Raw genomic sequence first — 23233 nt, 5'->3', positions numbered from 1 at the left:
CTTCCTTGACAAAGGTCAGTCTTTAAGTGAGCCTGTCTAGTGTCTTTTTCATCTGAGATTACTCTGAAATGTCAGAGTAATTTTCTTTTCCAAACCCCTCAAGGCACAACCAACAGCACCAGAGAATGAAACTACAGAACCCCTCATTGTTAGGGCAAAGCTGCCATTCTCCAGAATATCTTTGTTACCAGACTAAAGCAGCCCATTTGCCTGCATACATCAAAGCCCAGTAAGATGTAAACAGGAGTTTGCAGCAAAGAAAGTAAAGGTTTATTTTAAAGAAATGGTGTCAAGCCCAGAGTCACAGGTAAGCTAGCACTCTAAAACCTAGCTCCCCAAAGGCCTACATGGGAACAAATTATATACAGAAAAATTATCATGATTTTTTTAGGGAATTGAGGTTGTGGGTTTTACTGATAGGTTGGGGCCAGGGTAGGGAGTAGTTGATCATTGTACCAGGTCTTGATATCAACATAGTGTCAGTCTGTCTAGTTTCATGAGGGTGTGGTAACACAACCGAGGTGGTGTTACCTTTAGTTTGACCTAAACTCTGTTTCTGTGGTCAATAGACCTGAGCCTTAATATGTTTTTTTTCCATAAGAGAAAGTTTATTTAGAAAGTTACAGAAGTACTAAAAGTGAGCTGTAGAAAAAAATGGGCTAAAGAAACAAGTTATAGAGGCAAAAGAAGGACCCTTGAAGTTTAGGTACGTATACTCGAAAAGATTTGACCAGGGCGTGCTGGGGGGGGGGGGGGCAAGAGTGCTCACCTGAGTCTCGTTATTAAGACAGTTTGATGCTGACCAGAATGTGATGTGTTAAGGGCTTAAAGATTAAGGGAGTGGACAGACAGAAAGGACAAAGGGTCATGTTAAAGAAATGGAGTTTATGTGTGGTTTATCTCAATCTGTTGAGATTTACTTCCCAGCAATTGTAGTCAGTTTGGTTCAAATAAACTCAAAATTTCTGTACAGGGTTAGACGTTTCTTACCACCAAGGAGAAAAACAAATTTAAATTTGATAATATGTATACCTGTGTATACATGGGAGAAACCCAAACACTAAGTAACTTGCCAAAATGGCAGAAGCCGTTGAAGCCATTACCTTAAACACCACCTTCTGCTAAAGACAAAGTGTTTGAGTTGGAGAGTCAGCTAGGAGAGATGACCAGAAAAAGCATGGTAAACAATGGTGGGATTGTTACATACATTTAAGCCCATGCCTTCTCCATTGATAGTGAAGACACTCTAGTGAGGAACACTCTCACAAATGGGGATTTCCCTTACAATGGCCAATGACCTCTCAGGAAGAGTAACTTCCACTTGATCTTCAGAGCTTCTCCCATGTCAGCTGTTTCTTAAAATGAACCAGCCTAAAAAAAGCTCAGAGTGGCAAACTCCGCTCCCCTTCAGCAGCAAGAGACATTCAAATTCAATTTAACAGAACTGAATGAGAAAAACAGTTCTGCAACATTGCAATATTAGTATCAATAAATATGTTGATATACTCTTAATAATGTATAACATTAACCAGTTAATTAACAATCAACTATTATTTTGGATATTCTAAATAAGTTTTTTTTGTTGTTTTTTTTACAAGTTTCTTAAGTACCCCAATATTCGGTTTCTTATCTGAAAAACATAGAGGTGTTTCCCGTAGTGATCACCTCCCAACATCACTGAGGATCTTCATCCCTCTCCACAACAGAAAAGGAAACACAAAAGGCACCTGTCGCAGACCTGCTATCCCTCCTGGGACGTGGAATGCCCAGAACGCTATAAAATCACCGCTGTCTTTTGCCAGTAGTTGTGTGTGTTGGCTACTCCACTGTCCTCAGTCCGCCTACAGGAGGAAATGCAAGGCCTATGGAAGGATGCTCCTTTAGAAGGAAGCAGCACTAAACGCACCCCAAAGCGAGATCAGTGGGAACTGGGATTTAAAAAATGGAAAGGTAATAATGGACCCTACCTCAGACTTGTTGAATTGAATGGGATAATGCAATATATATATATCTTGGCTATAGTGAACGCCTTTTCAGGTAAACAATCTGACACTATAAAACCCATAGCTGGGAGTTAGCACTCAGCACTTCTCGACCACTTTATCAATACTTAAACCTACGAGAGCCCCGAGAGCGCCACGCACCCCTAGGAGGGTGTCCCTGCGCAGGTCACCGGTTTGGGAGAATTCGAGGCCGGGGCCCAAGCAGGCTCCTGTCTTCTTCCGGCCAGGACGACCACGCGGTCACCCGCCCTTCTCGATCCTCTCTCTATGCCCCTCCCCTCGGGCCCCAACGGGGAGCAGAGAAACGCCAGCAGCGCGCTCCGCAGGTCCCGAAGCTCACGGGACTTAACGGCACACACCTCCCGCTGCCGCCGGGGGCGCTGGGAAGGCCGGAGCGGACGATGTCGCAAAAGTGTCGTGAAGGCGTCCGGCCGCCCTTGGCGGCTGCAGGCCACCTGTATAAGAGGAGCGTGCTGGGGTTTGAGTACAAGTATGGAAGCGTGCAAGGCCTTCGGAGGCCCTGCGACCGCAATGGAGAAGCGGCTTGTTGGGGCCCCAGGCTGCTGAGCTCTCGTGCCGGCCTTCCCGCAGGGCCATGCTGGCTTCGCGCGTGACGCGCGGCTCGTGGGCTGCCCTGCGCCGCGCCGCGTGGGAGCGGCCGGGCAAGGGGCGCGCCCTCGGGGCCCTGCTGCCGCCGGCACCTGTCTGCCTGGGCTGCCTGGCGGAGCGCTGGTGGCTGCGCCCGGCCGCACTCGGCCTGCGGCTGCCTGGGGCCGTCCCGCGGAGCCACTGCTCAGGTGCGGGGAAGGCGGCCCCTGGGCCCGCGGCCGGAGACGGTGCGACCGCGGAGGCCCAGGGCGGCCGCTGGGGCCCGGTCAACGCCACCCTGGTACGTACCGAAGAGAGGGGCAGCCCCCTGGCTCCGGGTCGCCGGCCCTGCGGGACTCAGTCCTGCACACGAATAACGTCCTCTGACAGGTCCCGGGCAGGAGCTTCCGTTTCAGAACTTTTAAACAATTTCCTGAAGAGAAGTCACGGGCAGGTTATCCGGGTGGGCTAACTTTGCGAGGTACCATCGTATCCACTGCAATCTCGGTGGTCAGGTTAAATCTCCTCCCTTCTAGCTGCACTGGTAAATATTGTTCCGATGTCTGGGTATTGCATTGGTAAAAATAGCCCCCACTTGCTGGTAAATGCTTATTTTTAATTTAATGAAGTGAATCCCCACTGTTTAGGGGAAGTCTGGGAATTATCAGAAAGGTATGTAGGCCTTTCTGTTTATGCAGGTGTGGTTCACAGTTATTTGAACTTTGGCAACCTTACATATAAGATGAATGATGATTAAATAATTTAAGGCATAGTTAAAAGACTCTTTAACCTCTAATTACAAAAAAAAAAAAAAAAGGTTAAAATTCTTTTCTTGAGGTAACAGAGGGAAGTATTGGTCTGCTTACCTGTTGAACTACTGCCTAAGTGAAAGACACCAGAGCAGGAATGAGGGGGAGCTTTTGATGTGTTAGCAAACATGCAATTATTACATCTTCAATTGTTATGTGTTCAGTGGGCCCCTGCACTGCTTTCATCAGTAGTACAGCATGGGGTGAAGTGGCGACATCCTGGCAGGGGTCTCAACTCCACTAACAGCTAAAGCATGTCCATGTCAGGGTTTGGCTGCTGGATGATTTGAGTTTGCCATATGCTAGCTGACGCCCTTCCCAGAACGGCAGTAGTCGGTCGAGTATGCCACAGGTTATTTGGTTGGGTAATCTGAGATTAGCTCTCAATCTTAATTTAGAAATTTACAAATTTAATGATTATAGATTAATGAGGTGCTTTATTTTGACTGAAGTGGGTTTTGTGGAGTTAAAAAGAATCTCGTACTGCATTCAACCTGGTTTATTCATCAAATGAAATGATCTGGCTATTTGCAATTTTGTCTTCAATTTTGCCCCAGGAAAATCAGATTAATTTGGGGCCTTTTTTATCCTGATATTTTGCTTTTCCTTTTTTCTCAACCATGAACTATTTTCCTTCTCTGTGAGTTGCTGTAACAGTGAATCAGTATTTGACTTATTTTTGTACCATAGTATGGTCAACATGCTGTGGAATGGACTCTGAAATATTGCGACCTTTGAACTTGAATTTGGAATATATTCCAAGAATGTTTCCATTTAACTATATAATGTGGTCTATTTTCTTTTTCCTTTTATTTTGAGAGTACATTTACTTATTTATTTATTTGAGAGTACATTTATTAAACCTGGGGCCGGTGAAACAAGGAAAGGCCTAGGAGATAAGAAGCAACAGGAGAGCCGAGGCGGGGCTGCTCTGGCTCACTGGGAAGTCAGAGGACAGGGGGCCTTGGGGACAGGTTTAGGGGGTGAGCCCGGGACGAGCTGCCGCTGCCCGCTGCTCCCCTGGATCCAAGTCTCCTGAGGACCCTTCGAGTGTGGGAGATGCACCTGTGGGGGGAAGGGAGAGGTGCAGGTGTGCTGCCAGGAGGGAGAGTGTGCTGTTGTGTTCTGTTTTCAGTGAAAGACCCCTGGGTAGAGGTTTGTACTGCTTCATGTTCAGTGATTGTTTCCTGGAGAATTTGAATGTTTTCTGTAGCTTTCAAGGACAGTGCTCTGCCGCCTAATCTACTAACCCCATTATCCCTCCAAGCTGAGGTGAACATTTCTTGCCAGGTTCTGTTTAAAAACACAAACTTAGTATCTTTAGGGAACTCTCTTACCGAATGGTTCAAGGAATTTTAAAAGATGTCTTTAGAAACAAAAACTATACTTTTAATTTTTTTAAAATCAAGATTAAAGTTCAGGCACATGGGTTACTGATTAAGAAAGAGGTTACTGTGGTTAGTCTTCTGAGATAGTCCCATATGGTGGGAGTGACAGCATTGACTCTGGGTAAGAAATCCAGGCTCTAGGGCAAGATGTTTTGTGGGTATAATTTCTGTGCCGCATTGTGCTGGGTGTCTCTTAGCTCTGCTAGTCTGAGGCTTTTTAAAGTCGAGATACCCTTTCATGAAACAGATTGGCAAGGAATGAGTGTTGTTCAGAGCAGCTGCCAAGAAGCCCTTTTGTTAGTGCCAACTCCAAGCAGCTTGGCTCCAAATAAAGTTTCAAGGAATCATAACGCTCCCTCCCACAGGGGAAGTGTGAAAGGTCTTAGTTTCTAGTTGGGGATCTGAACATTTCCATGCCTGTTGTGGACAGATTTTCAAATTTCTCTTAGTTTTCTCAGGATCTCAATTCTTGTTTCTATTTCCATTTTCTACCAGCAATTCTCCAATTTAGTAGTGAGGTTATGAAATTAAATCAATCAATCTTTCTTTCTCTCTCTCTCTCTCTCTCTTTCTTTTTTTAAATTTTTATTTATTTATTTATTTATTTTTACAGAGACAGAGAGTGAGTCAGAGAGAGGGATAGACAGGGACAGATAGACAGGAATGGAGAGAGATGAGAAGCATCAATCATTAGTTTTTCATTGCGCATTGCAACACCTTAGTTGTTCATTGATTGCTTTCTCGTTATGTGCCTTGACTGTGGGCCTTCAGCAGACCGAGGAACCCCTTGCTTGAGCCAGCGACCTTGGGTCCAAGCTGGTGGGCTTTGCTCAAACCAGATGAGTCTGCATTCAAGCTGGCGACCTCGGGGTCTTGAACCTGGGTCCTTCCGCATCCCAGTCCGACGCTCTATCCACTGAGCCACCTCCTGGTCAGGCTCTTTCTTTCTTTCTTTTCTTCTTTTTTTTTTTTGTTTTGCAATAAATATTTTTAAGCCAGCATGCCTGGTGTTGATAATTTGGCGTTTTTCCTGACACTTTCTAGACCACTTGAAGTATGAGATCTTGAAGTTTCATTTTTAAAAGCAGTGTTTGAAGTTTTGAATTCCAATGGTGAGGTCATATGTTGAAGGCTTGACCTCTATGGTGGATAATACATGTTTGTGCCTTCTCTCTTTCAGAGGAAAGCCTACTCTTTATACAGTAAACACTTTAGCCTGCTTTTGAGTACATGAGACATCTTCATCTTCTGTACTCTTGATCGTTTTAGATCGTCTGTGAAAAAGAACAGAATGGATTTAAAACAAAGTTTATGTAACTTCTAACCCTTAAAAGTATAAAGTGCATTTTTCTAATGTATATAGTTATTTAAAGTATGAATTTAATTTAAATTTTGTTATCTTTGTGTTTCAGTATGAAAACCCATGGACAATCCCAAATATGTTGTCAATGACGAGAATTGGGTTGGCCCCAGTTTTGGGCTACTTGATTATTGAAGAGGATTTCAATATAGCACTAGGAGTTTTTGCTTTAGCTGGGCTAACTGATTTGGTAAGTTATAAAGTCACTTCCTATGTTCTGTTTCCTTTCCATATCCCAGGGTCTCTAAGACATGGAGTAGCACAGCCTTATGTTGCTTTTCCTTGGAAGGAAATCCTCAAGGTGAATTTCACCTGGTACTTGATGTCAGGACTCGTCTTTAGCATCTATGTAGGACTCAGTTATTCTTCATGAGATCTAAGGAAGGTAGAGTAGGTTGTATGGAAGCATAGGAGAGGGAGCTTTTTACTTTTAGTTTTTAACTTCGTAACAGAAAAACATTTAGAAATTCCAAAAGAGCATAGGGATAGGGAGAAAAAAAGAAAGAAACTGTGGGATTATTTTTCTATTTATTGAGATAAAAATACTCTGATCTTCAGCAATAGTTGTTTTTTATTGGTGGACAGGGACGCAGTGGGCCGGGTATTGTGATCAGGGAGCTTGTTGAGGCCAGTACTGTGCTCAGGTTTGTGCTGGTGGGAGGCCATCGCACCGCCACAGATCTGGTCCATGGTCCTTGTTTCATACCCTTCTGCCCACCCACAGAAGACCCTGGCCTGGTGGGCTTTAGGCATCCTTCTGCCTCCCCAGCAGATAGACAAAGGAGAGAATTGCTCCTTGGCACCACTGTGTCATTTGGGGCATAGAAGGGTGGAGTTGTTCGGGTTAACTCCCGTTAGAACTTGGAAAATAATTTTATAACAGAAGGGTACATTATTAAGGTTAAATAGGCTTTCATGGACTGACCAGCCATCATCACATCTGACATTATTTCTATTTATCTTCTACCTTGTTTCGTAAGAGATTTGAAATGTCCTACAGAAACACTGTTGAGGGAAGTAGGAAGGTTAGAGGGAAAACTTAAAATCCGGGCGAAGTTAACATGTAGAGATAGGTACAGTGTATTCTTTTATGTGGCTAGCCTACATCCATGTGAGGACCCACCAGGCAGTAATGATTGGGTGCCTCTAAAAATTGACTTCTGTTTGAAAAGCTTTGCTCAATATTTAGTGAGAATAAAGAGAGACTGTTACAGCTCTTTGCTGTTACAACTGTTACCCTTTGAAGTTCCTAGAAACAAAGTTGCACCTACCCAATAGCTCTGGTGAGCAATATGGAACTGGCTTTGCAGGATGAACAGAGAAGGACGTTTGCATTTCCAAATATGCATCAAATATAGTCTCATCAAAACGGCTGCCACCCCTGTTTTTCCATCATTTAGGTCCTATTTGTCACAACTACTGCCTCTTCTCACAGTCTCTTCTTTTGTCCCTGCTTTTACCTCTGAAGCCTGAAGGCCTCCCCCCATTAGTAATATTGTTTTTAAGTCTGTCCAAGGCTATTTATACTGATAATGGAGTTTTTTTTGTAACAAAGAAGATCTTTCTCAGCTTTTAGATTCGATCTTTTTTTTTTTTAGCTGCCACATGAGATTGTAATAGTCACTGAATGGAAGGGACCTCATTTACATTTGTCTAAATATACGACAGTGTGTGTGGAAACCTGAGTTAATTGGCACCGTATTTCATATTTATTCCATGGGGTTTTGATACCTCTAGAATGGCTGCTGGGCAGAGGCTGGACTCACAGAGGGTAGGCGGGGGAATGGCAAGGCCTGATGTGTGTTGTATATGGACTGGGTTATAGGAAGGCTAGCGAGGAAGCAGAGAGGCTGGCTCGGAGGCTTACAGTAATCTGGCTGGGGGGGGGGAGGTTCTAGGAGTCTGAATGGGAGAGAAGTCAATGGGATTGAGATGTATCCTGAAGATAGAGTTGATAATGGTGATGGATTGGATGTGTTGGGTGAGGAAAAGAGTTAAATATGACTGGTAGGCTATTACTTTTTTCTTCTTTTCAACAAGCAGGGTTTGTAGAAAAATACCAAGAACTGCTAGGTATTTTCACATAGAGTTATCAGTTGGGTAGTTGGAGGAAATCAGGGTTAAAGAGATTTGAGAGTTATCAGCATGTAGCTCAGGGGTAGTCAACCTTTTTATACCTACCGCCCACTTGTGTATCTCTGTTAGTAGTAAAATTTTCTAACCGCCCACCGGTTCCACAGTAATGGTGATTTATAAAGTAGGGGAGTAACTTTACTTTATAAAATTTATAAAGCAGAGTTACAGCAAGTTAAAGCATATAATAATAATTACTTACCAAGTACTTTATGTCGGCCTTCGCTAAGTTTGGCAGAATAAATCTTTATAAAACAACTTACTATAGTTAAATCTATCTTTTTATTTATACTTTGGTTGCTCTGCTACCGCCCACCATGAAAGCTGGAATGCCCACTAGTGGGCGGTAGGGACCAGGTTGACTACCACTGATGTAGATGGTCAAGTCTAGGCTGTGATGAAAGAAGAGAAAGGATGAGCAGAATGAGCAATGAGTAGAGCAATGGAGAAGGAACCATAAACAACCCTGAGAAGGAATAGCTGGTGAGAAAGGGAAAATACAAGGCAGTAAGGGGTCCCAGAAGTCAGGTAAAGAAAGTGCTTTAATTTGTGTTGCAGCCAAGTAAGCTAAAAATGTAGACTTATTGGTGACCTTTATGAGTGTCATCTTACAGGGTAGGGACAATTGGAATGGGTTGATCAGATTAAGGGAGAGTAGAGTAGGGAGTTAACAGGTGTTTGCAGAGCAGCTATGATGTCGATAAGTTTGGAATCTATATGGATAGAGGAACAGTGAGCATGAGAATGTGGTGATGGTGAAAAATGGAAGGATAAGTTCCCTGAGATCAGAAACTGAACTGAAAGCTGAATCTTCCAAGGCACTCACTTCCAGTCTTGGGCACCTATTAGCCAGTTTTACATCTAGTCTACCAAAGAAGAAAATAGATCCTTTCAGTTGTGGTGGTAATATCTAGTTAACTGCTTCTTTGGAGGATTTACTGAATGTTGAGTGCTGAAGACAGCCAAGCCTTTGAGGTAGGTAATACTGTCTCTGTTTTACAGATGAGGAAACAGGCTTAGAGAAGCCAAATAATTTGCCCAAGGTCACACAGTAAGTGGGAGAACCAGCACTTGAATCTCTATGTTCTGTTTGCAAAGCAAGTTCTTCACCATTGTCCTGTGCTACCGCTTTCTCTTCTGGCTCATTGGAATACTTGAGAAATGGAGGACTTATTTGTCCTATAAGATGGACCATGTTAAATTACATCTAATTTAATTTGATTTTTTTCCCTTGGAAATAGGACTAGAAAATTGCAAAAATTTTTGAAGCTTAAAGTTAAAGTGAGTAAAAGCCACATAGGGACTTGGAAAACCAGAAGGTATCTGCCTTGTTTAATGGGGAAGGGCAGGACTTAGTTTCAACCCATTCTGTGCCCTAAGGTGAGCTTGCAGATCTGGATTTTTTGTGGTAGGACTTTGAAGATTTAAATACTGGCAACTAATTTATATTTTTAAAGCTCTGGGCAGGTCATATGAAACCAGTCTGCAGGCCTTTTGGCCCACTGGCAACCAGCTATGACCTCTTCTTTAAAATATGATTTGTTTGTAAGAGTAGTGAATAAGTAATTTTCATATCAAAAATTTTAAGTAGGACAGGCATAGATGATTGAGTTTTTTTATTCAAATATAGGTCCTGCAGATGCAGCCAGATGTGCAATGAACAGTGGTACTAAATAATAAAAATAAATAAATAAATGAAACTAATAACAGTTGAAACTGAAGGCATTGGGTGATATTACAGAAGAGTAGGTAGGAATGAGTCTCCCAGTTAAAGGGTCGCCCGTGCGGTAAAAGCCACTTCAGCCCAAGGACCTCAGGGAGGCCCCCTAGTGCGTGCTCTGCCAGTTACGCTTCCTGTGAGTTTTGGGGGATTTCTACATCTCTAAATTTGTGCCTGGGTTCATCCCAGAAAGGGGCATTGTGAAAACATTGAGAAATACCAGAGGCCTTGAGAAAGAAAAGTACTGTAGAAAAGTGAAATTATTTTTAGAGCAGTTGGTAATTTAAAAGCTAAATGTATACCAGAATGAGAAGGGTTTGGGGTAAGAAACAGAAGAGATTTTTGCATTTTATGAAAGTATAGTTGTTATTCTGGTATCTCTTCAAGATATCTACTCTGTACCTATTATGACATTTATTTTTTAAAAAACTTCTATTTTCAGTTGGATGGATTTATTGCTCGAAACTGGGCCAGTCAAAAATCAGCTTTGGGAAGTGCTCTTGATCCACTTGCTGATAAAATACTTATCAGTATCTTATATGTTAGCTTGACATATGCAGATCTTATTCCAGGTAAGAACTGTCACACGTGCTTTTTAATAGTACCGGGAAGAATGACATTAGGTGGCACAGGATTTCTCTTGATAGACAAATAATTTTTGTTCCAAAAATATATTTTTTAAACTTTAAACTGTTTCTCTAATTTTATACTATTGAACTGTTTGGCTTGTCAAACTATTTGTTTTACTTTAGATTTTATGTCATTATATTAGTAGAATTCATTATTAGTAAGATTGATTAAATTTAAAATTGAGCAAATATTATTTCACAGTGCCAATTCATATTACTTTAGAATATTTTGAAATTGCATTATATGGTCTTAGTGCCTAGCTTTTTGAAAGCAATTTCAAGTTTTCCTAAGTGCAATTTAATCATAATAAATGAGAGCTTTGAAACCTTGGAGATGTTTAAAATTTTACATTATTATTGCCTAGACATTATAATGCAATACCATTTTTTACTTATTGATTTTTAGAGAGAGAGAGAGGGAGGGGGATAGAGAGAAACATTGATTTGTTGTTGTACTTATTTATGCATTCATTGGTTGATTCTTGTATGTGCCTTTACTGGGGATCGAACCCACAACCTTGGCATATGCAGATGACACTCTCATCAACTGAGCTGCCCAGCCAGAGCTTCTGTTAGATTATAACGGCCAAAAAATTTCTGTCTCCTAGTGATGTTGAAGCCATTACTGTGTTATAGAGCAATGCATTGCTTATGTGTCTGTGGTGATGCTGGTGTAAACAAACCTATTGTGCTACCTGGCATATAAATGTAGCACATAAAATTATGTACAGTACATAATACTTGATAATAAATGACTGTGATACTGGTTAAAGTGTTTACTATTTTAAATTTTTTGTTGTTTAAATTTTAGAGTACACTCTTTCTTTTACTAAAAGGAAAGTTTGCTGTATGCCATGTTAACACTGGCAACAACCTCAGACATCTCCTTGATTGCGTTCTTTTCTCTTGTGTGTGCTTTGAGCCCGGGTTGCTTAGTGCAATAACATGCTGTACGGGCTTGTAGCCTAGAGCAGTAGGCCATACTGTGTAGCCGAGGTGTGGCGTCATCTAGGTTTGTGTAAGTGCACTCTGTGACATTTGTAGAACGGTATCACCTAAACAGCGCATTTCCCAGAACCTGTCTCTGCCTTTAAGTGGCTCATGTCTATGTATTTTTATTTTTAAGGTGTTTTTTTAACTCCCATAATGTATCTGTTTCTTTCAAATTCCTTTTTTTTTTTTTTCTGTTTGGTTTGGTGTGTCTTTTGTGATGGAAACTTTACTGAAATGTCTGGTAATCCTTGGCTGCCTACTTATATTTTAGGGAGGCATAAGATGTCCGTTGAGCTCTCTGGGCATTGGTGGAATTTGTTGGGTGGTGTGTTTCCTTCTAGGGTGAAAGGCGGGGACCAGGCATGGCCCTGAATTCTCAGTACCAGTTCTGTTCTGTAGACAAGAGCTCTTCGTGCTTCCGATGTTTTGGAAACTAGGCTGTGGGAGGAAGGTTGGGTGGAGTGTCTCAAGATCAGTATGTTGGTCTTCATCCCACTGTACCCCAGAGGGCCCTGTGTTCAGTGACAACATGTAGAACAAGGTTGGCCAGCTTCTCTGTAAAGGGTCAGATAGTACTATTTGACACTTTGTGGGCTGTGTGGCCCTTGTTGCAGTCTTTAAACTCAGCTATTGTCATGTAAAACAGCTATAGAAAATATATAAATGATTGAGTGTAGCACTGTTTCAATAAAAGTTTGCTTATGGACACTAGAAATTGAATTTCATATAATTTTCATGTATCATGAAATACTACTCTTTTGGGGTTTCCCTCAACCATTTAAAATTGAAAAAACTACTCTTAGCTGCAGGGACCCCCGATCCTAAATACCTAGGAATGGTGTTAGAGAGGGCTCCAAGCCAGGGATCTAAGTGCCAGCTTCTTGTGAGCATCGCTTTGTGAATAACTTAGCTTTCAACTCTCCCCATGCTATTGAGCTACTACAGTTACTACCAGTAAACTTAGTCAAAACTTGAAATTTGTCTCTCGACCCATTTATTCTCTTTGGCTTTGTGACTTTATAGCCTTTCATTCTTTTACTGTCATTTTAGATGGGTCTGGACAGGGAGAAGCATATATGCAGTCTTGTATCTTCTTATACTTTATTATTATTATTTTTTTTTTCTCTCTTTTTTTTTTTTTTTTACAGAGGCAGAGATAGACAGGGACAGACAGACAGGAACAGAGAGAGATGAGAAGCATCAATCATCAGTTTCTCGTTGTGCGTTGCGACTTCTTAGTTGTTCATTGATTGCTTTCTCACATGTGCCTTGACCGTGGGCCTTCAGCAGACCGAGTAACCCCTTGCTGGAGCCAGCGACCTTGGGTCCAAGCTGGCGAGCTCTTTGCTCAAGCCAGATGAGCCCGCGCGGGACCTCGGAGTCTCGAACCTGGGTACTTCCGCATCCCAGTCCGACGCTCTATCCACTGCGCCACCGCCTGGTCAGGCTATTATTATTTTTGATAAAAATTTTATCCATGTTAATTTGAATAACCGTGCTGCTGCCTTTTTTTTTTTAATTCAGTGAGAGGAGGGGAGGCAAAGAGAGACTCCCGCATGTGCCCCATGGATCCACCTGGCATGCCCAGTAGGGGGTGATGCTCTGCCCATGGGGGCGTTGCTCCATTGCTCAGCAACTGTGCTCTTTAGAGTCTGAGGTGAAGCTATGAAGCCATCCTCAGTGCCCGGGGCTAACTCGTTCCAATCAAGCCATGGCTGCAGGAGGAGAAGAGAGAGAGAGAAAAGCAAGAGGGGGAGGGTGGAGAAGCAGGTGGGCACTTTATCTGTGTGCCCTGACTGGAAATTGAATGTGGGCCGACGCTCTACCAATGAGCCAGCCGGCCAGGGCAGTCTTGTTTCCTCAAGAGTAAGAAATTTGCTCTCTTCCTCAGCTAGGACAATAAATAATTATTCTGCTCTTCTTGTTTAAGTTAATTTCTATTTGCTTATGTGTATTCTGCCACGTTTTCCAAGCAGTGGTTCCTTTTCATACCATTATATTATTTTTGGTTTACTCTATAGCAGCTTCTCATAGCTGGTTGATCTGTTGTTAAATTTTTATTCACAATGCAATAATCTATGATATTAATTATGACCACTTTTAATATGTACACGTGACTTAATTTTATTACTTGCCTTTAGTGCTAATAAAATTTGTCCATGATGCACTTCCTTGTTGTAGACATTAACTGTTTCAGACAGAGCTAGCAAGGAGGGGAAAGTGTGGAGCAATCCCTGACAGGCTTCACACCCTCCTACCCGCACTAACATGCTCTCAAACTCTGATAGGAAAGGGAAAGCTGTTCTAGCCCTGGAAGAAAGGGAAGGGGAGGCCGAGACAGAAGGCAAGATCACTTAGAAGATACGAAAGCCAGGGGACTGGATAGATTTGGCCAAAGAACCAAAGGAGAGCCTGCATAAATGCGGTCAGTTGGCAGAGGCCCGGCTTAGAGAGTACCTGGTGCCACTGCCACAGGGTCCCAGCCTGGCTGTGCTGTCAGGTCCTGGGGGGGACGGGGCTTTCGTCTGTGCTTTTGATGATGCTCTCCCAAGGTGATTGTATAATTGGCAGTCAGCGTGGAGAACCCTTGGTTTTGTTAACAGCCCTTTCCTCCACCAGACTGTTACAGATGGTAATTTGAGTCCAGAGATACTGCTTTTTAGTATCTGCTGGATTGGGTCCAAATGCATTGCCCTGAGCATAGGCTATGAGTTCCACAGACCTAGGATCCATTCCTGGCTCTGCTAACTGGTAACTTTGGCCAAGTTATATAATATGCTATAATCTGCCTGAGGCTTGTTTCCATATTTATAAAATGGGGATAATGGATCCCTATGTTATATAGTTATGTAGATTAAATGACATAATATGTGTGAAATACTTAAAACAATGATCAGTAAATGGTAATTTTGGTAGTTTATAGAACTGGAACCCGAGTTTTTGCATTGTATTGAATGGTCTCATCTCCTTTTCTGCAGAAACCTCCTATTTAGGATTAAGTCATTCTTTTTTTTTTTCTGGTGGTGATGAAATACATTAATAGGTGTTTATTTTCTTCTAAAGTTATGTTCAGGGGATTTATATGTAACTTGCATGAGTTTGCTACATTTTTAAATCTGAATGCTGTTAGGTGTTGCTAGCTAATGATTGCTATAAGAAGTTTGTTTTGCACGCACCAAATGTCCCTAAAATCATGGCTTGCTGGCTTTTGTTACTTGGTTCATACAGCTGTGGCTTCTGTGTCCTCCGAATGCCATGACTTGCATGAATAAGCATTTTCTCTTTGAAATAGTCTTGTCAGCCAGGACCAGGCCAAGGATCAACATTTAAATTATAGCTGTGACCAGCCAAGATTTAAAATTTAAATCTGTAATTCATTAGTGAGGATTTTCTCAAGTTGCAGAATCAGTAGACTGTCACAGCTAGAGATAGGACCATAAGTATAGCCTCAAAAGGAATTCACCAGAGAGCTGTTTGAAAGTATTTAGAAGGGCGGATGTCCATGATCCCTTTCATTTTAGTAATTGAAACACTTTGAACTAAGTTTTAGCCTTAGGATCTTCCCCCTTTTCTTATAAAAATGATACATGTTCATGGTTAAGACACCTTATAGCACAGAAGGGTATAAAGTGAAAGATGTCCTTTGCCCTCCCATTCTTGTTCAACAAGGGAGTAGCAGGGTTCCTTGGGTATCCATCTAAATTCTAAAGTATCCATCTGCTGGCTCTGACTCTGACTCTGGGTCACGCTGTAAAACCTTAGAAATAATGAGAAAGTATTGACAAGTTGAATTCATGTTTAATTAGAATTCACTGAATGAATGGGGCAGGAGAAAAAAATAGCAATTTTCAGAGTAGGAACCGGCCAGACAGGAGTGAAAATATTTTGTTTCTCCACAAGTGTTACATGTAGCGAATTTTACTGTTTATAAAGTTGTGTAGAATGCAGAAGCAAACAATCAGAATTCCTAATGGTTTGAGTCCTGACATCCTTTCCAACCTCTTTACCGTTTTATTCCATGTAATTATAGGGAGCTTGGTGATCTTTTTCCCAAACTCAAAAAGCTGAGAAATAACAAAAGAGATGGTGGATAGAGCTGAGTAGAGCTGATACTGATAACTAACTGCAGCTAAAATGTGCAAGAAAAAACCAAAAAGAGGCCTAGAAGGTCAGCATTCTGGGAGGTGGATGTAGACTTTGGAAGCCGCAGTCTCTCTGCGTTTAGTTAGAGGAAAGAATGTAAAATCAGCAGTTCACTCTGAGGATCCTAAACCTTCAGTAGTTGTTTCTAAAAAATGAACATTTTTACTTATGGGAAACACCAGTTTATGGCAAAGCTGAATGAGGCTCCACTGTATGTGTAATATCTTAATAATTTAAAAAATCCCAACCAAAATTATTTTTTATTTAATTTTCAGTTCCACTTACTTATATGATAATTTCAAGAGATGTAATGTTGATTGCTGCTGTTTTTTATGTCAGATATCGAACTCTTCCAACACCGGTGAGTTTGTTTCAAAGAAAATATCCTTGGGGGAGGGTGGGTGGGGGAGGGTATAGCGGGGACAGATGGAGATGGGAGGAGACTTGACTTGGGGCTGAGCACACAGCACAGTGTGCAGATGATGTGCTGGGGAATCGTGCACCTGAGACCTGCATAGTTTTGTTATGCAGTATCACCCCAATCAATTCAACAAAAAGAGAAAATGTTGTTTTATTATTACTTACAACTTAAGGCAGAAAAGAATTACTGTTGTATACTGAGTTTTGCTGAGTGGTGATAATGGCAGTTATTTTTTATCTAATACCAAGAATTTAAAAAAATACTGCTGTGATGAAACTGTCATGTCACACACACAAAAAAAATACACATTAACTATCACCTGGCTATGGTAGTTGTTCAGTGAACACATAAATAATTAGTTTAAAACAGGCATGTTTTTGTTTAAGTCCAAATCTTTTCAGTTGTTCCGTGTAAAACCCAGGCCAGCTAGCACCCTTCAAACTCTGTTAGGAGTTTTTTGCAAAGCCAAGTCCTCTCTGCTCTCTAATTGAGCCACTACTGTGACCTGTCTAGAACTGATTTTTGTAAATCTCAGCTATATATCAGCATGGAATGGTTTATTTGCATATTTGTTTATTGATTTTACAAATATATTTGAGCACAGAAGCATAGCGTGATGACCTCATCTTTTGGCTCCCAGTCCAGTGAAAATAGCCATGTTTTTATTATTATTATTATTTTAGTCTGTGAAAGAAAATAGTGATGATAAAGGAGCTTTATTGAGTTTAATTAGTAGAAAGAGGTATGAGGCAGACTTTATGATAGTTACTGTGTTAGAAATTTATAGGAATTGACAAGTAGATCTGTGAATTCTTAAAACCTATTTTCAGTAACCTGCGTAGGATGTATAAAGAATGTAGATAGCGCCCTTTTAGGAAAATAGAAGGTGCAGATAAAGGGCTTGTCCAGCACAGAGCTAGGCTCGTGGGAAGCACTAAGTGACTGTTACCTACATATAACAAAATGTTTGTTTTAAACCGAATGCTAAATTGAGTAAACTTTATCTTTTTGTCCTCTTCCAGCGAACACTTTCTAAGTATTTTAATCCTTGCTATGCCACTGCTCGGTTAAAACCGACCTTCATCAGCAAGGTAAGGGGCACGCAACAGCCTTTTAAGCTTATTATAGTGAATACAGGTCTCAGTTTGGAGCTGAAAAGGAGACGGATTTAAATACACTGACTGTAGTGGGAAGAGAGTGAGGTCATTAACCCAGTTTTTGTTGTCCTCAAAGCTTTTTTGATCTTTACTGTATGCTTTGTGTTTTGTGTTGGTGGTTTGAGAATTTAAGTTTTGTTTTTTTGTGTTTTTTTTTAATTTTTTTTAATTTATTTTATTTTTTATTTTATTTATTCATTTTTAGAGAGGAGAGAGAGAGGGAGAGAGAGAAACAGAGAGAGAGAAGGGGGGAGGAGCTGGAAGCATCAACTCCCATATGTGCCTTGACCAGGCAAGCCCAGGGTTTCGAACCGGTGACCTCAGCATTTCCAGGTCGACGCTTTATGAGAATTTAAGTTTTAAGATGAGATCATTGCATCTTGATTATGAACATTCCTTTCTAGTTTCACTACCCGCCTCCCTGTGCTGAAAACAACATATGATAAGGTCCTATTTCAAGACTGATTTTTACACGCAAAGGGACAGAAGAGTTTATTCCACCTCAGGATAACAGCTGTATGCCAGTTTGCGCACACAGGGGGACACTATCAGTGGCTCACCAGGCACATTGTTTCCCTATTAGCCTTGATACGTTTGCCTGAATCACTTTGTCCCATCCTTTGCAATGGAGGCTTAGCAGTCATCTTTGGGACAGAGTGGTGATCACTTGTAAAGCAGAGACTCCCTGGGGTGGACCTTTAGCTACATATTTGGGTTTGTTTTTAATTTGGGTGACTTATATTTGTATCACATGTAGCAATTTGATACAGATATAAAGTGACTTATGGAAGTGGAGGGACAAATACCACAAATCCTTGGTCTTGCAAGAAGTTCTCCAGGCAGTTTTTATTACTTTTAAGACAAAGTGGAATTCCTGTAACTGGGCTGCAGAATGGATGAGAACACAGGTGCTTCTCTGGGCACATGGCCCACTGGCTTACACGTCACCCACTCTTCCCAGAGCGCTTCTCTTGATGAGGAGGGGTCTCCAGGCTCTCCAGGTCTGTTTTCTTCCTTAGTCCTCCACGCTGTCTTTTAGGGTGGGGACCCTCATTCCCTGCCCTGGAGCCTCTTTCACGGAGATGAATGCATTTCAGTTTTCTAACCTCCTGAGTATGACCGGTGGGCAAGAGAGAGCATTGAGTGGAGTGCTGGGGAGTCGGGTTCTAGGTCTGGATCTGTAACCTGTTAGGACTGCAGGCAATTCACTGAACTGACTTCATTACCTTTTCATCGCTGAAGGGTGGCGTAATTATTTCTGTATTCATGGGGCTCTTTTAATGGGCTGAAAAGATGGCAAAGAACTTTGCAACCTATCGAATTCCTATGGGAATTCAAGACCGTGGTATTTTCTGACAGTTGCCCTTCTCTTCACTATAAAGAGCAGCTGTGCAGACAGGTGGGCAGTCAGTGAAGTTCACCCTCTGTGTGCACGCCAGCTTCTTTGGCAGGAATATTAGGACACAAGCATGCTGAGGGTGTGTTGTGCTACATACCGTCCTGTGAGCTTGACATAGGATCCGGTTGGCACTGTTCATTTATGACTTTCTCTTTTCTTTTTAGGTAAACACAGCAGTCCAGTTAGTCTTGGTGGCAGCTTCTTTGGCAGCTCCGGTTTTCAATTATGCTGACAGCATTTATCTTCAGATACTGTGGTAAGCTAAATTTAGAATTACTTTGTGACACTGTCAACCAAATGGTTTATTGTGACAGTCCCAGAATTACTTTCTTCTTACAGTGTTTGTTGAGTACCAACTGGGGAAAACTGTATTTTATGATTGATACCATTCTTTTTTTTACAGAGACAGAGAGAGAGTCAGAGAGAGGGATAGACAGGGACAGATAGACAGGAACAGAGAGATGAGAAGCATCAATTATTAATTTTTTGTTGTGCATTGCGACACCTTAGTTGTTCATTGATTGCTTTCTCATATGTGCCTTGACCGTGGGCCTTCAGCAGACCGAGTAACCCCTTGCTCGAGCCAGCGACCTTGGGTCCAAGCTGGTGAGCTTTTGCTCAAACCAGATGAGCGCATGCTCAAGCTGGCAACCTTGGGGTCTCAAACCTGGGTCCTCTGCATCCCAGTCCGATGCTCTATTCATTGTGCCACCACCTGGTCAGGTGATACCATTCTTAAGAAGCTTCCTTTCAAATATGGGATGTAAAAGTTATATTATAGGAGCTGTCATGCAAGTTAATAAGGACGAGAGGTACAGATATGTTGGGGTTTCAGAGGAGGGAAAGATATTTCCAGGTAGGAAGGAGAGGGACAGCTCTAGGGAGGAAGTGGCATTTGAACCCTGAGGTCTAGGTGGGTTTTATACAGGGAGAGACTGAGGGAAGGCCATTTAAGGGAAGGACAGACCCTGAACAAAGAGGTGCAAGGGACAGTGTGTACAGCCTAGTGAAAGGGCCCCAGCAGCAGGAAAACTTGGGGAAAGGAGTTTGAATTTAATTTTATTGTGCTTATTTATTTATAGCCTTGAAAATGTGGCCCTGGCCGGTTGGCTCAGCGGTAGAGCGTCGGCCTAGCGTGCGGAGGACCCGGGTTCGATTCCCGGCCAGGGCACACAGGAGAGCGCCCATTTGCTTCTCCACCCCTCCGCCGCGCTTTCCTCTCTGTCTCTCTCTTCCCCTCCCGCAGCCAAGGCTCCATTGGAGCAAAGATGGCCCGGGCGCTGGGCATGGCTCTGTGGCCTCTGCCTCAGGCGCTAGAGTGGCTCTGGTCGCAATATGGCGACGCCCAGGATGGGCAGAGCACCCCCCCCTGGGGGGCAGAGCACCGCCCCTGGTGGGCGTGCCGGGTGGATCCCGGTCGGGCGCATGCGGGAGTCTGTCTGACTGTCTCTCCCTGTTTCCAGCTTCAGAAAAATGAAAAAAAAAAAAAAAAAAAAAAAAAAAGAAAATGTGTCAAATTCATTATTCCACAGTCCAGATGGGTCACACTGATTTTGAGGCACTGTACCTTGGTGTGCTTTTAACTCTATAATTAAAACTTCATGCTTGAGGCACTCAGGCCAGAAAATGGTTGGTTAGCCAAGTCAGTCAAGCTAAAGCAGCTTTAAAAATCAAACACACGCTAACCATTTTCTGAAATATATGTAAGTGTACATTTATTCTGGTTTATTGTACATCTTCTGAATAGGACCAGCGCCTTTTCTTTGGATGTAGGTTCATCAAAGGGAGGTTTTATTCTTGAATAAACTACATCTATAATATCTGAGATTTTCATGTTCTGCTTATTTTGGTAAAAGGCAAAAGATTTATACGATCTGAGGAAAAACCAGAGTATATGTGTTCAGCTTAAAGTGATGTAAGATTTTCAAGTTAATAAATTTAGGGAATTTGACCAGGCGGTGGCGCAGTGGATAGAGCATAGGACTAAGACGTGGAGGACCCAGATTCGGGACCCCGAGGTGGCCAGCTTGAGTGCAGGCTTATCTGGCTTGAGCAAAAACTCACCAGCTTGGACCCAAGGTCGCTGGCTCGAGCAAGGGGTTACTCGGTCTGCTGAAGCCCCACGGTCAAGGTGCATATGAGAAAGCAATCAATGAACAACTAAGGTGTTACAACAAAAAACTGATGATTGATGCTTCTCATCTCTCTCCATTCCCGTCTGTCTGTCCCTATCTATCCCTCTCTCTGACTCTCTCTCTGTCCCTATTAAAAAAAAAAAAAAAAATTAGGGAATTTCCTGTTGTACCTGAGGACCCCCTGTATTATTGTTATTTTCTCAGGCTCATGACATTACTAATTCAGATTAAGTCTTAAAGAAAAGCAGTGCATTAAAATTCTTATAGTTAAAAAAATTTTACACCACACAGCCATTTTTACTTTTGTAATAACTCTTATAAATGTATTCTTTACGATTCTCATGTTACTGATTCTTAGACTTGTCTAAATTTTCTTTCTTCTCGGTAAAGGTGTTGTACAGCATTCACCACGGCTGCATCAGCTTACAGTTACTATCATTACGGTCGGAAAACCGTCCAGGTGATAAAAGGCAGATGAAGGCCGGCCATCCTCCTCAGCAAGGAAGCAGTACTCGTCACCGGCGGCAGGGCCAGGAGAAAGCTACAAGTGTCCCTATTTTGGTGTACAGCTTGAAAAAGGACTTGTCAGAACGAACCATGTCATCAATATTTAAGTAATGTGCATTGAAAATAAGCTTGATCATGGGCATATGCAAAATTTCCAATGTATTTTTAAATACAAGTGAAACTATCATTTAGAATTTTTTTATCTTAGGTTTCTTGATTAACTTATAAAGAACCAATTAATTCCAATTATTGTCAGTCATTTAAAAAAACATAGTCCAGAGCATGAAAACTGGAGAATTGCCACTTCTCTGTAATAGACTTTCGATTGCTCACGAAGCTGTCGGGAATTTTCTAGATTTCAATATAGAGCCTACACAACTTGGCTACACAAGTCTATCTTTAACTTGATTGGTGTACATATTAACAGTTCATGTGGTTAATATTTATCATTTAGGATAGTGACAATAAAGGTAGCTTAGTTGTGAATGAAGTAAACTTATCAAGAGACTATAAAGATTGAAATAGAGGTTATTGAAGTTCATGTTCGGTAGTCTTCCAGCCTCTCAGGTGCCTAATAGTTTATGTATCAGGGTGACAAGTAACAGAGGTAGTTGGACTATGAAAACACATCCGTGAGCCTGTACCATCCAAGAGACAGTGCATTATGTCATGCCTTTGCACTGTATTTCTAACCAAGCCATGTTTGTATGATAGTGGACCTGTACTCGTGTTATGTAAATAATATGAAACTATTTTTTCAAGTTTTTAAAATTTTGGGCAGTATTCTTTTGTTAAGATGTTAAAAGAATTAAAAAGGCGGAAAAAAGGTGTACATTTATCTTGGGTTATTTGTATATAGCATATTATAGTCCTCTGTTGTGTAAGTTTTCTGATCCATAAAGTCTAAAGTCCTTTCTGATAAATCATTGCGGTTACATTGTAAAAACCGTTGCTTTGGGACCATCTGACTTCAAAGCCCTTAGTCTCATGACACCAGCTTGTTTAAGAGAATGGGAGAGACCTGGTGCTTCCTCTTATCAGTGGGAGCTATTGCTGCCTATTGTCCCGGGTTCTAACCCAAGTGTAATGTGGAATTATGTAGATAATGCGGTTATCTAAACAGCCTGTTGGGCTGTGTTAAATTAAAATGGGGAGTTATAAGCAAAATCCATGGCATCCTTGGATCAGCTTGCCCCTCTGGTGCCTGCTGGTCCTGGCTTCCTTGTTCCCAGTCTGGCTGCTCGGCCACCCTTGGCTTGGAGCACACAGAAGCCTGCGGTCAGGGCCACTGCCACTGGGCCAAACGGAGGTAGTGAAGAGAAGGGTGGCATGTGGCTGGTGGTTCTTTCCCTCTAGAACCTCTGGTATAGTCAGCCTGAGGCGGTGAGGCTGCAGGTAGAAGTCTGGACCACCCAAGAGGCATATTGAGCATGCCTTGGCACTAACAAAGTGTGAGCAGACAAAGGTGGTGTTCCAAAAAGAACTCGAAATAGTTATGGAAAAGACTAGGATTTTGCACTTAGCTGTGCTTATTTACAGTTTAGTATTGATGCTTTTGGTATGACTAATGGGTTGGACTCGGTCTCTTTAGAATTGGGGTCTTATCTGGCTCTGGTTAATATACTCGGGCCACCTCAACCCTTAGAAAAATAGCCAAAGTCTCCAGGTTTTTGGATACTGAGCTGTTATAAAACATGTAAATTCTGTATTTACAAAACATTGGAGTCCCTGGCCAGTTGGCTTAGTGGTAGAGCATCGGCCTGGCATGCAGGAGTCCCGGGTTCGATTCCCGGCCAGGGCACACAGGAGAAGTGCCCATCTGCTTCTCCACCCCTCCTCCTCTCCTTC

General features: G+C 42.1%; 1 protein-coding gene and 1 pseudogene across 1 annotated transcript; both read left to right on the top strand.

Annotated features, from left to right (window-relative positions):
• Window positions 1-283: 283 nt before the first annotated feature.
• Window positions 284-1900, top strand: LOC136309429 (small ribosomal subunit protein eS27-like; annotated as a pseudogene).
• Window positions 1901-2435: 535 nt separating this feature from the next.
• CRLS1 (cardiolipin synthase 1) lies at window positions 2436-22217 on the top strand. The gene is made up of 7 exons (XM_066234705.1): window positions 2436-2892; window positions 6201-6338; window positions 10444-10573; window positions 16042-16127; window positions 17210-17278; window positions 18908-18999; window positions 21269-22217. The coding sequence occupies exons 1-7, from the start codon at window positions 2599-2601 to the stop codon at window positions 21354-21356; spliced, it is 897 nt and encodes a 298-aa protein (XP_066090802.1). The 5' UTR covers window positions 2436-2598; the 3' UTR covers window positions 21357-22217.
• The last annotated feature ends 1016 nt before the right edge of the window (window positions 22218-23233 follow it).

The sequence above is a fragment of the Saccopteryx bilineata genome, chromosome 6 (genome assembly GCF_036850765.1).
Source record: "Saccopteryx bilineata isolate mSacBil1 chromosome 6, mSacBil1_pri_phased_curated, whole genome shotgun sequence".
Taxonomy (NCBI): Eukaryota; Metazoa; Chordata; class Mammalia; order Chiroptera; family Emballonuridae; genus Saccopteryx; species Saccopteryx bilineata.
The sequence above is the reverse complement of the archived record's forward strand: the minus strand, read 5'-3'. Positions and strand labels throughout refer to the sequence as shown.